This window comes from Adiantum capillus-veneris, chromosome 4, assembly GCF_014529385.1.
Source record: "Adiantum capillus-veneris isolate H3 chromosome 4, ASM1452938v2, whole genome shotgun sequence".
Classification (NCBI taxonomy): Eukaryota; Viridiplantae; Streptophyta; class Polypodiopsida; order Polypodiales; family Pteridaceae; genus Adiantum; species Adiantum capillus-veneris.
This window is the reverse complement of record NC_140934.1, coordinates 96,979,377-96,993,582: the sequence shown is the minus strand read 5'-3', so window position 1 is coordinate 96,993,582 and position 14,206 is coordinate 96,979,377. Positions and strand designations below refer to the sequence as shown.

At 47.1% G+C, this 14,206-nt stretch overlaps 1 protein-coding gene across 3 annotated transcripts in view; it reads right to left on the bottom strand.

Moving 5' to 3' along the window:
• Nucleotides 1-14,206, bottom strand: part of LOC147459656 (putative RNA-dependent RNA polymerase 3) — a 63,952-nt gene that overhangs the window by 31,353 nt on the left and 18,393 nt on the right. For all 3 annotated transcript variants that reach the window (XM_086510880.1, XM_086510879.1, XM_086510878.1), the window contains 2 exons: nt 1,658-2,012; nt 460-583 (listed from right to left, as the gene is read on the bottom strand). In XM_086510880.1, the coding sequence (XP_086367006.1) occupies nt 460-583; nt 1,658-1,905 (372 nt within the window). In that variant the 5' untranslated portion in view covers nt 1,906-2,012. The remainder of the gene's footprint in view (nt 1-459; nt 584-1,657; nt 2,013-14,206) is intronic.

The window sequence follows — 14,206 nt, the reverse complement described above, 5'->3', positions numbered from 1 at the left end:
TTCACATGCCACACACACTCCCACACTTGCTACCCAGGAGTTGGGGCTGATTTGAGCCCTTCCATCACCCATGATGTCAGTATTAGCCTCCCCTCCTAGGCCTATATAATGGCCCTTGTACTTGGTTCATTTTGCTCAATTCAACAAAGCTTAGTTTATGTGCAAATTATCTTGCCATTGAGTCTCTCTAATTTTCATTAGCACATTCTTATTTAGCTCATGATTAAGCTTGCATTAAGCCATGAATGCTAGCTTAATCTACCCACCCTAATCACTTACTTAACAGGTATCCCAAGCCAACAGCAATCAGTATATATAAACAAAGTTCTCTACCAATACCTCAAATTAAAAAGAATCTAGCCTGAATTTTGCATTCAAGTCGTGATTTTTTGCCACAAGTTAACTGGAAAGAATATAAAAGGACAATAAGGATAAGTCAAAAGGTTAAGTAGAACTCACGTGGGAGATCCTTATCTTCTCATATCTTTGTGATTTTTGTTGAAGCCATGACTCCATTGCAAACATATCCATTGTTTTGAACATGTTAAAGCACTCTGAAGAGATCTTCTCCATGCAAATATCCCTGCAGAGAAGTGAAAGAAAAACATTGCATCTGTGTACCAGGGAGATTTTTCATATTCTGTTGGAGACAATTAATAGCAAAAGATAGGGTTCTCAACACCCATAACACAGCATAGGCAGTATACTGTTTTCTCCATTTCACCCTCATTCCCATCTCTTTTTTCTCTAACTGCTGCAAGAGACAACAGCGCATTCTCCTTACATTACCAAGTGCTTTATAGCATTAGAGCTTAATACGGAGTAGCTTTCCCCTCATGTAATTAAGAGTGTTCATCACCATTACAGGCAAATATGAGTATTCATTCATAAAAGTACTCTAGGCATTATTTATGGCACTTCCCTATGTAAATTGCTGCTTGCAGACAACAAATCTTTCAGGGACAGTGCCTTTCAACAACTGCAAGTACCAGGTTGCAATTGATGAGCTGCAGTCTCTCAACTTTCGACCAGTGCTCTTTCTCTGGCATTACTGGCCCTGTCTAATATATAAAAAAATTTAATATTTGCAGCAAGGAAATCAAAACCAACAATGACCCAATTGATCAATATGAACATCGTCAAAGGCACTATCTATAATCTCACAATCTGATAAGCTTAAACTGGTTCGAACTCATGAATAACCCCTTCACGGGCAGTATTTCTTCTGAGTTGGGTCTTATGGCTACTCAAAATGCCTGCATCTTATTAACCACCCAATATTTGACACAATTTATCCCGCATCGGGGGACCTCAAGTATGTACAGTGCATGGATCTCAGCAGCAATGAGCTGGAGGGAACTATCCTCAACGAGCTTGCAAAGCAAAGAAGGTGATAAAAGCGACATTAGCTTGCAGTAGCAATTCAGAAGCATCTGTGCAGCAATCAACAGATCCGTGCATAGTATGTTTAGGATCAGCCCATTGTTTTAGCGATTGTTGTACTTTCTCCTGATGTCTAAACGACAGACCCCTGTAATGGATCTGTCTCGTAGGTCCTTAAGTAGATGGTACTACATTTTTTCTTTATGTCTATCTCTTTACACACACACACACGCACACACATACACACATGCATTGAGAAGAGTTGTAGACATACTGAGAAAAATACGTAAGGATGAGCTGCCGTTTGGGAAAAGGAAGCTGGCCAAAAGCAATCCACTGCTCCTGAGAACCCAAAGCAAGCCATGGCTGAGAAATTGGACATTCGAGAGATGGGCGGAGGCTGTTTTCACACTCATAGGCAAAGCTGGCCAACAAAGTATCTGGATACTCCATGTCCAATTGTGAAACCACAGCAGGGACTCCATCTTGAGTGCCACCTTTTTTGCTTTGTATCAGCCCCATGGCCTGTCCAAGCTCTCATAGACAGGGCTAATCCTAATTGTTGTAGAGAGAATAATCTGAATTTCATAAACCTTTAAAAGGATGAATCCAAGGAAAACCAAATTCACCTGTAGAGGAAAACGCATGTATAAATCTAGTGTGATAATTCACAAGACTATTTGGCCAACAATATCATCACACATCCCCACAAACAGCATCAGCACCCAATACTACATTTAGCACAAGGAGTCAATATAAGCTCCCACACATGCCCCCCCCCCCCCCCCCCCCCCCCCCTTAAACACACACACACTTTTTCTTGGGTGAAACTTGATTTCCATTAATTACTTCAGCAAATAGTCCGGCAAGTAATGTAATGACATTTAGAGCTTGTGATTACCTGGTTGGTTGGATGTTGTTAACAGCAGCAGCAATTCATTCTTTTTAACAATTGGTCCTAGCGATTTTTTCTTTCACTAATGCACAAGACATAGTCACCCAAAACGGGTGAAGCCGTACAAGAAGGCTAGAAACAATAATAGAAGACCTCAAACTGCTGAAGTGAAATGTCTTCCAGATGGAAACAAGCACAAAGAAACTAGAGGAGCTGTGTACGAAACTATGGGTAGGGTAAAGTTGGATAACTGTTGCCATGATGAAAAGCCTGCTGAAATGACTGCGTGCATGATAAAAAAACCAAAGGAACCTGAACAGCAATTAAGCAAGAAAGTAGTCACACACTACTAATGGTGGACTCAATTGGCCAAAAGCCCAAAAGAGTCTTCCAAAATGGCAATGAGGGAAACAATATTGCAGCCTTTGTGTAACCATTCAAAAAAATCATGAGCATGAGAGCAATGCCATAACATGTGAGGTACAGTTTTAGCATATTGGCACCAACAAAAACATAAAGAAGAAGCAATGTGCCACCCTGCTAGAAGGACCCCAACAGGGAGCATACCTGCAAGTTAGCACCAAACGAAATTCCTCTGTTTGAGAGGCAATTTGCACTTTGAAGTCTTTCATAGAATACTTTTCCACCAACAGATGAGTATGTGCAAATGCCATAATCGATTACCATGCTGGGAAATCCAGGGCAGGGGCATGAGCAAGCAATATGCATTGGAAGTAATAAGTGCATAAAAACAAAAGGAGGACTAACCCCGGCGATCAAATGACCAATCTTGCAAGCCCTACATAATCTCAACCCGAGGAATTGGCTGAAAAGGTGTAAGAAGATGACTAATAGCTCTCCATATTGGTCGATGATCCATCCCCAAATGCCCTTTTGGAACACCCATAGAAAGAAAAAATCGCATCATCAAGATGATGTGCACACACACACAAGCATACAGTCATAGCAAAGGTCTGCATTCTTGGTTTGAGTCATGGCTCTGGCTCTCAGGGAGCCGCAAGGCAGGCAAACTGGCATAATCAAGCCTAGCACTAAAAATAAACTTGATATTCAATACATTACTCATTTGTCATCCTGATGAGCTATGTACTTAATTACTGGCTAAACTGAGCACATAGGGGAAGTTTAGTGGCCTGCAAAAGTGTTTCGAGTTTGATATCTGTCATTCAAAATGCCTCTTCATGTACTGAATCTCGATTAGATGTGCTTAGGTGAAAATACAGATGAATTATAGCAGCCTGCCAATTTGTAGCGTCCAAAGTTTTATACATGGACTTCACTACTTATATGCTCCAAGTTGGCTAGGAGAAAATGCTGGTAACGTGAAGCTGCAGGTCGGTCCTATTGCTGGTGCAAAATGGAGCAACATCCGAAAGTGACCAAAGTCGAGCAAGTGAGTGATGATAAGACTTGATAGGACTAAACAGGAATTTCTTGTGGGTACGCTTCACAAGCTTTCTTGTGACTATGCTTCAAGAGCTTTTTTGTCACATGAACTCTTAGCTTGCCATATTTCATATTGCACCTAATTCATCTGGGAAATCTGAGGGGATGATGTCCAGCAACCTTTGGGCCTTTTCAAAGGATGCCCGTAACCAGATTACTATATTAGAATAGGAAAAACCTTGCATAACCTCTTCTCTTTGCATGCAAGGACTATACTGACTATAGCCAGATGTTATGACACTTCTGTGGGGTGAGGCAACCTTTGGGCATTTTCAAAGGATACCCATGACCAAATTAGTACATTAGAATAGGAAAAACATTGCATAACCTCTTCTCTTTGCATGCAATGACTATACTGACTATAGCCAGTTGTTATGACACTCCTGTGGGGTGAGGCAGTCATGCAACGTAGAGAATGTACATGCACTTTTCCACTCACGTATCTGATACATGTGTAGAATAGATGTAGCTGGGCTACAGTGTCACTTTGCACGGAAAGACAGTTATAGCTCGTGGTCGTAGTTTCACACTGGGTGGACTTGACACATGGCAGGAGTGGTGGTCTAGTGACACCCTGGCCCATTCTTCCTTGCCACAGTTTGGAGATAGGCACAGCTGGACTGTCAAGGATATTTGAGTTATCCGTGGGCTGCCCTTTTTGTATATATGCTCATATTTTCTTAGTCTTGGTATGTTGTTTAGGTGGTTTTCATGAGTCTTTAGTCGCGTCATGTGTTCAGTCTAGCACCACATCTGCACTCTCCCTGCACATCTGAGCATCGACACTCCATTGTACTCGTGAGTTTTGGGCTTGGAGCTGAGTGTGCTGCCAGCCAAAGCCTGTACTAGGTCACATGAGTTAGTCGAGTCCCGTGCTGTTCAGAGTCTACTGTTGAGTCACTTGAGTTTTCTCTGTTTTCCAAGAAAAAGATCCTTCTATTAGTTAATAAAACTGCCCATCGGGCTAAAACTGCCCCTTCAAGAGGGAGCTACATCAGCATGAGGGGAGACTCTCCCGATGAAAAAAGATAAGTACAATGACGGATCATGGTGAAGAAGAGGCCAGGGGGCCAAAGTCGAAGGAAGGCCTTGCGGCACTCCCGCATACGGTCAGAGCTGCCCTGAAGAAGTCTCTCAAATTGACCTCGAAGTGTATGAATCATCTCCACCCAGATATCACGAACAGTTTCTACCGGAGGAACACGGCGAGCCTCGAAGATGCGAAAGCAACGAGCCCGCCAAATGAACCAAAGTGTCAGGCTGCTGATGAGCTCCCGACACCGCTCTCTATCACTGCACCACCCCTGGGGGATGAGCTATGTGGTGGGCCACAATGTAGGCCGACCCTCCTGAATCACTATCATCCTGCTGATCGAAGCCATCTCAAAACGAAGCGTTGGGCTTGCTCTCATTTTGGCGATCACGGTGGGACCTCAAAGGAAGTCTCACTCTTGTGGAGATACAAATCGTGAAGCTAATCGGTTGTTACCTGGCTCCGCACACTTGCTTACACTGTGTAGATAGTCTGCTGGTCTGGTCCTCTCTCGCCTTGGTCCAACCAGTCCTAGTCCTCGTCCCTAGTCCTTGGTCCTGGTCTAGTCCTCGCCCTGGTCCAGCCCTCCTCGTCCTGCCAGCTAGGTGGTCTAGTCACTGGTCCTGGACCAGGTGGTCTAGTCACTATCCTCACTTGTTCTGTTTTAGACCTGTGTTGTTCACTGCATGACACATACAAGGCGGTCACTTGAGCGTCAAGCGCACTACTGAGCCCTCTGAAGCACTATAACCGAAGACGCCCTGTGGTATCTAGTAGAAGTCCATTAACCTCATCAACCATACCTCCACATACGACATCCCCCATTCCTTCATCCGGTTCCACATCTTCCAGATCACCTTCTCCAGCAAAGCTCTCTCCTATTCTACTACAGCAGACTATTGAGCAACAGGCTCAACTAGGGGCCATGGAGGCGTTGGCTAGTGTGTTGGCCAAGGTAAACATCAAGTTCCCCACCTTCAAAGGACTCTCCTCGGAAGATGCGGACGACCATGCACGGAGGTTCGTATCTCTCTGTAGAGGACGTGGTCTTAACAGGGAAGATGCTTATCTGGTACTTTTTCCATCCACCTTGGACGGCTTAGTAGACAAATGATACAGCCAGTTTGCAGAGAATCATTTTGCAACTTGGGCAGACTTAAGACAACAGTTCTGTGCAGCTTTCAGGCCGGGCGACTACCAAGAGAAAGTGTTGGATGAGTTGGCCAACATGGTGCTCCAGCCAGAGGAGACTTTTGCAAAGCTTATGACCAAAACCAAATCTTTGGTTGCCAAGCTTCCCAAGCAACCCGGTGAATTCATGGTTAAGAAGTAGGTGGAGAAGACGCTTCCAAAAACCTCTCAGTAAAAACTCCGGGAGAGCCTTCGACCTGACGCCACTCTGGAGGAATTCATCGCAGCTGCTACTAGGATAGAGGGGGCTAGGAAGTTGTTCAACAACTCTCCTCACATAGATACTCCCTCTGTGTTCTCGGAAGGTAGTCCTGCTGATCCTTTGACTTCCTTGCGCAGGGAACTCGAAGCCCTCAAACTACAACGCGCCCTCCAAGAAGAGAAATCAATCTCTCTGAGACAAGAGAAACCATCGCACCTTGAGGCTTTGGATCAAATCAAGAGAGAACTAGAAGAGCTTTGGTCTCAGCAGGAGACTAAAGCTATGGTATGGTGTAGCTCTTGTCGCTCTCCTGGACATCCTCCACAGGACTGTCCCCTTCGGGCTTATTGCCACTTTTGCGAAAAATCTGGGCACGAAGAAAAGGATTGTTACTATATCAAAGGATTGCGGCAAATACAACAAAGTCTAGGTCCTTCTCTCCAACAAGGGTTCGCACCTGCATCCAACATGGTCTCACCCTATGGCCATCAAAACCCGTTGCCTCCTCTGTTGACAACACCCCCTATGCAGCAAGGTATGCACAACAACTTTGCACCCCCCAGCTTTTATCATGCTAGTACTCCCTCAGTTCCCCAAAGCTTCTACACCTCAGCCTCCAACACCATGCAACAACAAGAGCAACGACCACCTCGTCCCCCATTTCATCCGTCTAATCAGCCAATCTTATGCTACAGATGCGGTGAATATGGCCATTACCAAAGTAAGTGTCCTTTACTTGAAGGGTCTCCTCCTTGCAGACATTGTCCGGAGTCTAAGGACCACTACAGTAAAGATTGTCCCAAACAAAGGGCATCCTCATCTTCAGGCCCGAATCAAAACCAACAAGAGTTTACATTCCCGAAAATCAATCTAATCACAGTGAACACCACCCCTCAGCCAGCACATGCTACACATACAGTTCAGCCACAACAAGCAGCAGAGCTTGTTGGGGTGCTCACTCGAGCACAAAGAGCAGCCCTGGGTTTAAGTTTGCCACCAGGACCATCCTATCCAACCCTTCCGCAACCTGTTCAAAATGTCGCACCCGTAAGTGGTGCAAAGAATAGGCCAATCTCTATGCTTTCGGACATTGATGGAGCCTTCCTGGCAGCAAGAGCTGACTTGCAACAGGTCAAAGTTTCCGAGGAGGCCCAGGTTGTAGGAGCTAGGCCCACAGCGGAAGCAATCTTGAAGAACACCTTTCAGCAAGTGTCTCTTTATGAGATGCTCCGGCTAGATGCAACCCTTAGAAGTGACACCCTCTCAATAATTCAGTCTTTGTACCTTGGTACAGGGCCTAGTGGCGGGCACCTACCTGTGCAGCCTTTGGAGTCCTACATGATTTCATATCCAGCTGCTCCCCTCACCGACTATAAAAGTCCACGTCTTACTGTATCTATTCTTGGGCATCAATTCTCAGGTGTCATAGTGGATGGTGGGTCTGGAATCAATCTAATGCCCGAATTTACCATGTCAACCTTAGGTCTGCAGCCTACTCGCCCTGCTCCATTCAGTGTTACATTGGCAGACCAGAGGACAGTCTACCCTGTGGGCATAGTAGAGAAGGTGCCTTTGAAGGTACAAGACTTCACATTTAGCTTGGATTTTGTGGTGGTCAGTCTTCCTCAGGTGGAGGGAGGATTCCCTTTGCTAATTGGTAGACCATGGTTGCAGCATACTAAGGCACTTCATGATTGGGGGAACGACGACATGTGGATACATACTCCTGGCTCCCAAATGCAACCAATCCGGCTTGAAGGAGTGATGGATCCAGTGGCTCATCACAGCTCATTGTCAGTACAGTCCCAACCCCGACCCTAAGCAGCCCATCCCACCTCACGGGTCTGACGAGGACCTGCTACAATGGTTGGAAGCTACCACATCGATGCCATCCTACATGGTCTCTATTCAAAACTCACCTGTGCCGCCATTAACACTCTCTCTTCAAACTCCTCAGGAGGACACAGATGTCCAAAGTCCTACAGCGGACAGTACAACAATCGAAGAAGTAAGTGTGTCAGCCCCAAATTCTCATGCTTTGAATGATCCGCCGATGGAAGCCCTCAGTCTTGGGGAACCTATAACACATCACCGAAGGGGAAAGAAATCTCCTCTGCATGCACTCGCCAAAGATTTCCCCCTTCCTGTAGCATCTCCCAAGTTGGACCCCCTACAAAAGCACTCTGTCATGTCTGGGTCTGAAGATTTACCCTTCGAGGAGCTCCCACCAGGATGGGTACAAGAAGAGTATGCAGAGTTTCCAATCGATCAAACACCTGCACATGATATCTTGAAGCTCCAGGAGGCAGCTCACCTCTCATCTTCAGAAGCACCCTCTCCACCTACACCCCCGGACCCGGTCAGAGAAGTCAACCTGGGAGATCCTGACAACCCTCAGCACGTACTATTAGCAGCTTGGTTATGGGAGCATCCCGCATTACTCAATCAGGTAGTCTCTTTCATACACTCTTTTAAAGATGTTTTTGCTTGGTCCTACAAGGATTTGGAGGGGATCCCACCAGAATTGGATGTCCATACTATACCTCTGGTTGAAGGGGCTAAGCCTGTAAGAGGCCGAGCTTACAAGCTCAACCCGAGGTATGCTGAGGCGGGTCAAGTCAGAGTTAGAAAATATGCAAGAGGCAGGGATCATTGTACCTGTGGAGCACTCTGAGTGGTTATCACCCATGGTGATAGCACCTAAGAAGCAGTCCAATAAAATCCGTGTGTGCATAGATTACCATGCTTTGAATAAGGTAACTATCCCATATGGTTTCCCAACACCTTTCACTGAGCGTGTGCTCGAAGATGTAGCAGGGCATGTATTGTACAGTTTCATTGATGGGTTTAGTGGATACAATCAGTTGGGCATCCTTCCAGGTGATCAGCTGAAAACGGACTTTGTGACTCCCTGGGGTATTTTTATCTACACTCGAATGTCTTTTGGGTTGAAAAATGCCCCATCTTCTTTCAATGCGGTATATCTCATCTTTTGTCCTCTGCTTACGGATCATATTCGCATCTTCATGGACGATTTTTCGACCTTCTCAGGTGCTCAATATTCAATCCCATTGGAAAATCTAGAGGAACACCTCGCTCAGCTCTCTGCTGTCTTCCTCAGGTGCAGAGAAGCACGCCTAAAGCTAAATCCTAACAAATGTCATTTTTTGGTTACTGAAGGCACACTTGTAGGCCATGTGGTGCCTGCTAAAGGTTTAGCGCCTGACCAGAGAAGATCGTGGCAATCTTAAAGTTACCATCTCCCATCAACCCAAAAGGGGTACAGAGCTTTGTAGGCCACACAGGTTATCATCGCAGGTTTATACGCACTATGCACAGGTGGCTCAACCCCTAACCCGCCTAACCAGTGCTGTTTGTTCCCTTTCAATGGTCAAAGGCAGAGGCTAAAGCTTTTGCATACCTTAAAAAACGCCTCACTGAAGCGCCTATCTTAGTAGCTCCCGACGGATCTCTCACCTTTCATGTGCATACAGATGGCAATCAACTGGCTGTGGGTGCGGTGCTGACTCAACCTAGTAAGGAGTACAACCTGGATCGCCCTGTTCACTATGCGAGTCGCCTACTCACCAAGGTAGAGTGCAACTATAGCACCACAGAAAGGGAAGGTTTAGCTATTGTGTATGCTCTGCAAAAATTTCGGCACTACTTATTAGGGGTCCACTTCACAGTTATTACTAATCACCATGCCCTGCGATATCTGCTCAACAAGCCGCACGTTGCAGGTAGAGTATGGCGATGGCTACTCTTATTTCAAGAGTTCGATTTCGAAGTGGTACTCACGCCCGACAAACATCATGTCCTTGCCGACCACCTTTCTCACGTTCACATTGGTGAAGAAGCAACAGGGGTTGCTGACGACTTTCCTGATAGCAGTCTCTTTAAGGTGGATACCACTCCGGAATGGTACAGCGATGTTTCACATCTGCTTTCTACTGGCCTCTACCCAAAGAATGCTTCTCCCCTGCAGAAGAGACGCCTGTTGCTGAAGTCTAGGCCTTTCACTCTGATTGGGGGCCAGCTATACAAATCAGGGCAGGATGGTGTTCTGAGGCGGTGTGTCTCCCCTCATGAAGTCGAGTATATTTTGGAGGATGCCCACAGTGGTCCCACTGGTGGCCATTACCCTGGTCATATTACTGCACAGAAGATTCTCCAGTGTGGCTTATGGTGGCCCTATATTTTTCGCGATGCAATTGCCTATGTAAAAGTATGCGATGTATGTCAGCGTTGTGGCTAAACCAAGCAAGCAGTCAAACCGTCCTCTGCAGGTCTCTATGGCATGGCAACCCTTTGAGAGATGGGGCATAGATTTTGTAGGTCCAATTACTCCCGCTGCCCAACCCGGCAATCGGAAGTATCTATTGGTGGCTACAGACTACGCAACAAAGTGGCAGAGGTACTAGCAACAACGGACTGCACTGGCACTACGGTAGCCAAGTTTCTCTACGAAAATATTTTGTGCAGGTTTGGATGTCCCTAGGAAATCACCAGTGATAGGGGTAGTCACTTTGTGAATGAGACAATTTCTACCTTGCTTGCCAACTACAAGATTTTTCACCGAAAATCTTGTTCCTATTACCCTAGAGCAAACAGGCAGGCAGAGAGCACTAATAAGGTTCTGATAGCACTCTTGCGGAAAGCATGTCATCTTCATCCCTCGACTTGGGCTCAAGCTATCCACGATACACTTTGGGCATATCGAACTTCTTTCAAAGCCACAACCAATCACACCCCATTTCAATTGGCTTTCGGTTTGGAAGCCATAGCACCTTTCGAATTCAACTCAGGATCTCCGCGAGTGGGCAGTCTTCGTGCCAATGGAGATTTGGGGTCGGCATCTGTCTCTCGTCTTTTCCTTTTGGATGAAAGCCGAAGTTTGGCTTCACTGGATCTGGAAGCAGAGCAGCTTCGTCGTAAAGCCTGGCATGATTGCCATCTCAGAAAGCCGCAAATAATGCAAGGAGCACTGGTGCTACTTTATCAAACCAAGTTTCTGAAGAAAGCAAAGAAGTTGGTCCCAGCATGGCAAGGACCATATAAGGTGATGGAGATTCTACCCCACGGAGCTGTACAATTAGCCACTCTTGAAGGAGTTCCACTGCCGTTAGTCAATGGATCTCGGATCAAATGGTATCATGCTTAAGCTGCCGCTCAAGGGTCTAACCGGTCTACGATCATATGTTGAGCTTGCCAATTTCTGAACCTTTAAATAACTTCAGAATCACTATCTTCGGCATCCTTGCTGTTCCTTGTCATCTTATCTCATACACCCCTTCCTTAGACAGCTCTCCTTCTGCAGACTTTGTTAAGCTCAATGGGTTTGATTCTGGAATTGGATAAACTCTACCCTTCACTCTCTGTCTTCAATCTTTGTCTGTCTCCCTGTGTAAATCCCTTCTGTGTTGTGTGTGTAGGAAAGATTCTAGTCTTGGGCATAACCTATTCTCCTCGATCTCAACTCAATCCTTTTTCACAGCTTTTGCCTCTCAAGTGAAACTCAGTTCTTTTGCTATGCATAAATACTTTCTTTTGCTATGCATAAATGCCTTCGGATCCTTGAGTCCCCGGGGTATTTATGAAGGTACTTTGCATTTTATCTACCACTACTGATTCTTTCTCAGTACCTCGCAACCATCCATGCTTTCTATTAATCAAGTACATAGATTGGTCGTAGCTGAATCTTTAAGGTCTCTGGGATAGTTTCCTACGCGTTAAAACTCCCTCTTTATTTTCTGCTACCCTCGACCTTGTCTCTCCTCTCAACCCAATTCCCTAGCCCTAATCCTCGCCCTAGTGCTTTCCCTCTCTCCTCGCCCCTCACCCCCTTACTCTCTCCCTCGCCCTCTAACCCTTACCCCTAGCCCTCGCCCTACCCTTCCCCCTCGCCCTCGCCCTCTCCCTCCCCCTCCCCTATCCCCTATCCCCTCGCCTCTCGCCCTTGTCCCTCCCCTCTCCCTAGCCCTAGCCCTCCCCTATCCCCTCGCCCCTAGCCTCTCGCCTCTCGCCTTTCCCTCCCCTCACCACTCGCCCTCTCCCATTCCCTCACCCCTCGCCCTAGCCCTAGCCCTCCCCTTCCCCTCGTCCTCGCCCTCGCCCCCCTTATCCCCTATACCCTCGCCCTCGCCCCTATACCCTCGCCTCTAGCCCCTCGCCTCTCGCCCTTGTTCCCCCTCGCCCTCGCCTCTAGCCCCCAAGCCTCTCGCCTCACCCCCTCACCCTCTCCTTGGACCTAGCCCTCCCCTTCCCCTCACCCTCGACCCTCCACCTCGCCCTCACCTAACCCCTCGCCCTCGCCTCTCGCCCTTTCCCTCCCCTCGCCCTCGCCCTCGCCCTAGCCCTCCTCTTCCCCTCGCCCTCGACCCTCCACCTCGCCCTCACCTAACCCCTCGCCCTCGCGCCTAAAGCCCCTCAAGTCCCTCACCTTCCTCAGCCCTCGCCCTCCCAGCGCCTTCATCTCTTGGCTGCTGCCAAAGGCAATCAAAAATTTAAAAAAAAAGCAAAGACCAGAAAAGCACATTAAAAAAGGAAAACATCTAAAAAGCGAAAGATTACTTACCAGGCTTTAGCTTCAATTTAAAAGTAAATCGGCCTCAACTTCTTCATATCAGAAGCGCCAAGCGTCCTCCTGACTCCAACCTCTTCCCATAGCCAGGGTGCCTCCCAAGCTCCGTCACCCTACTACCCAAGTTTCTCAGTGGAAGTCCTTGCAACAGCTTATAAAGATGGTTCGTACTCGGAATAGAGAAAAGCATCTCCAATCAGAGGAAGAGTCCTCTGCCTCTGGGGATAGCTCTTACAGTAAATCAAACTATGCTCCTAGTTCAGAGCAGCTTTCGGAGGAATCTTTAGAGGAAGATTCACCTATATCAGTCACTGCTGACAAGGTCACCACTCTCCAGGTGCCTCGCCCGTCTGGTGCCCTCTCCAAGGTACCTTTACTAATGATATATCATTTACAGGCGTCGAATCCGGCACTCAAGGATGTGTTCTCTCAGCAACAAATGATACACTTGGGTTTCAAAATTTGGCTCAGGCCGATTTGTCTTGCAATATCTCTACTGCCAAGCTAAGTTCCTGTAGCGCGGATAATGTGTCGTGCTCTCAACAGTGTGGGTGCCCCTCAATGCGATGTGCGTGACAATCTCACTCAAACAAATGGAAACTCTCTCAAACAGAATGAAACACAGGAACAATGGATAACAATAGAGACACAACAGTGGACCAGAACATGTGGACTCGACTAGCTCAAAGAACCATGTACAGACTCTGGCATGGCAGCACACTCAGCTCCAGCCCAGGACTCACAGGTACAAATGGGGTGTCGAGGCTCAGATGTGCAAGGATGGTGAAGCAGTGCTCTGTGTAAGACTCGCTCTAGACGACTACGTACAAGATCATAGAACTGCCCCAAACGACTACTCATATGTACAACCATAAAGAGCCACCAACGGCTCATAAATGTCCAGCCAGCTAAGTCTATCTCCAAACTGAGTGGTGGTGGTGACCTGGCCACGATGTCCACTAGACCACCGTAGGTACCCTGCCACGTGTCACTCCCAGCCCAAAGGGTCCATCCAGTGTGAACCAGACCAACTGTAGCTAACTGTCCAACTGCCTGTCCTGTGAAGTGACACTGTAGCCCTGCTCTACAGGTTGCCCGCCACAAGACCGCTCACCGTCTCTGTGAGAGGAAGACAAACTGTGAAAGAAAACTACTAGTATGTACAATGGTGAGTTCCTGAATCTGTCATCCAAAAGATAGAGTGGTGGCCACTACTGCATCCGAAGTATCAGCCTCTGGAGGTGGAGCCATCAAATCGATTGTGGGGCCTTGCTGTATGCGAGCTCTCCTGTCAGTAAGTGTGTTTCCTGAGAAATGACCAGCCACCTGCTGCTAGGCAGATGGTAGCACCTGTCCTGTAGTGTACTGAGGACGTCGAGTAACACAGCCATGCCGATGTGCTCCAGCAACTCCATCACAACAAGTCATATTTTGCATCTGAGGCAATGGTGA